The 1,451-nt window shown below is 54.3% G+C and overlaps 1 protein-coding gene across 1 annotated transcript in view; it reads right to left on the bottom strand.

The window, feature by feature from the left end:
• Positions 1–1,131: 1,131 nt before the first annotated feature.
• Positions 1,132–1,451, bottom strand: part of JADE2 (jade family PHD finger 2) — a gene marked incomplete at its 5' end in the record, with an annotated part of 54,150 nt that continues 53,830 nt past the window's right edge. The window contains 1 exon segment of the mRNA XM_010153928.1: positions 1,132–1,451. This exon segment is cut by the window's right edge and continues 16 nt beyond it. Within this exon segment, the coding sequence (XP_010152230.1) occupies positions 1,132–1,451 (320 nt within the window).

Genomic DNA, 1,451 nt, shown 5'->3' with positions numbered 1-1,451 from the left:
ATTGTAATATTTATAATGTCAGCTTCTGTGAATCACCCTCCCACGAGTCAACAGCTTGTAACCAGGATTTAAGGAATAAAATAAAATAAAAAAGGATGGGGAGGAATAAATTCACCATTTCCATTGTAGCGTTTAGTAGGAGAACAAAACAGTGAAGGCAAGCGTTTCCATTTCCCCTCGCTGACCGGTCCTTTACCCTCGGGGCCAAGTGTTTCATTCTGCCAAGGGGATTTCAAACGTGTTGCCCCCGGCACGGTGGGACCGCGGCAGCCATCGGAGAGAAGCACAGGCAGAACTTCGCTCAACCTCCCAGGTTAAACCAACCCCGACTCCCACCCCCTGGTGTTTTTATCTGATGTGCTTCTCCTCCCTCCTGCCCTGCACTTCCACTTCCCAGCTTGCTAAAAGCTGCTCAAATCACCTGAGTAAACCGCTTCCGTTTTTCTGATGACCTCAATGGGGTCAACCCACAGGGCAAGTGATGGGAAAAAATTTGGCATCCTGGCCCCTGGATGGATCCCGACCAGATGGAAAGGTGAGGGGAAAAAAATAACGACAGAGGTGGTGGATTTTTTTTTTCTAAAAATAGAAATGTAATGTTGCTCTCTTCCACCCCAAGCGCTCTCCTCCAACAAGCTTTTTGTGCTTTAGTCATTAGTTTAGTATCGCTTATTCTGCTTCCTCGTACACGCACGCAGATGGGTCTTGCCCACAGCTGGCCGCTATCGTACCCTCTGCTCGCTCCCTGCTCCGGGGCCAACCGTCCCGGGCACAGATCTGCCCCTCGTTAAATAATGCCCATTAATCCATCTGTCATCCCTGCAGAAAGCACAGGTACCGGCACCCTCCGCCCTCTCGGCACCCTCGGCATTGGTCCCACCAGGTGCTGGCTCACGTCGCTGGAAGTGAGGTCTAGCAGGGAGCTGGGGAGGGACCACTACGCTCACAGTCATCGATGTCGGTGAAGCTGAAGCTGTATCTCAGGCGTATAGAGAAGAGAAAGACAACAGTGCCGAATTTCCAACTATATACACATATTAAAAATCCCCCTTGCTATGACACCAGGCAGAAATTGGACATGGCAGTTGTAACTGGGTTGAGGCCTCGTCGAGACGGCACGGTCGGGAGGAGTTAGGATGCCAGGATGCTCATCCTGACGATGTCCTCACTGGCTGCATCCAGCTGGCCCCGCTGCGCCCTGCCGCCGCGGGACTCCCCGTCCGAGTCGCTCATCTCTGCGTCGGAGAAGTAGCCGTCCGTCTCGGTGTCGAACCGACGCAAGGGAGCTCCGCCGGCACCGTCAGACTTGGGGGGCTGCGACCTCCGAGTCCCTCGGCTCTCCTTTGGTAATTTGAACCGCACAACGGTTTTGGGGCTACCTATGGAGTCAGGCACTTTGGCTGCGGGGCTGGGCTCCGGCTGGGCGCAGCGCGGCGTCTCCTCCTCCTCCT

The sequence above is a fragment of the Eurypyga helias genome, unplaced genomic scaffold, assembly GCF_000690775.1.
Source record: "Eurypyga helias isolate BGI_N326 unplaced genomic scaffold, ASM69077v1 scaffold8236, whole genome shotgun sequence".
Lineage (NCBI taxonomy): Eukaryota > Metazoa > Chordata > Aves > Eurypygiformes > Eurypygidae > Eurypyga > Eurypyga helias.
This window is presented reverse-complemented; position numbering and strand designations above follow the sequence as displayed.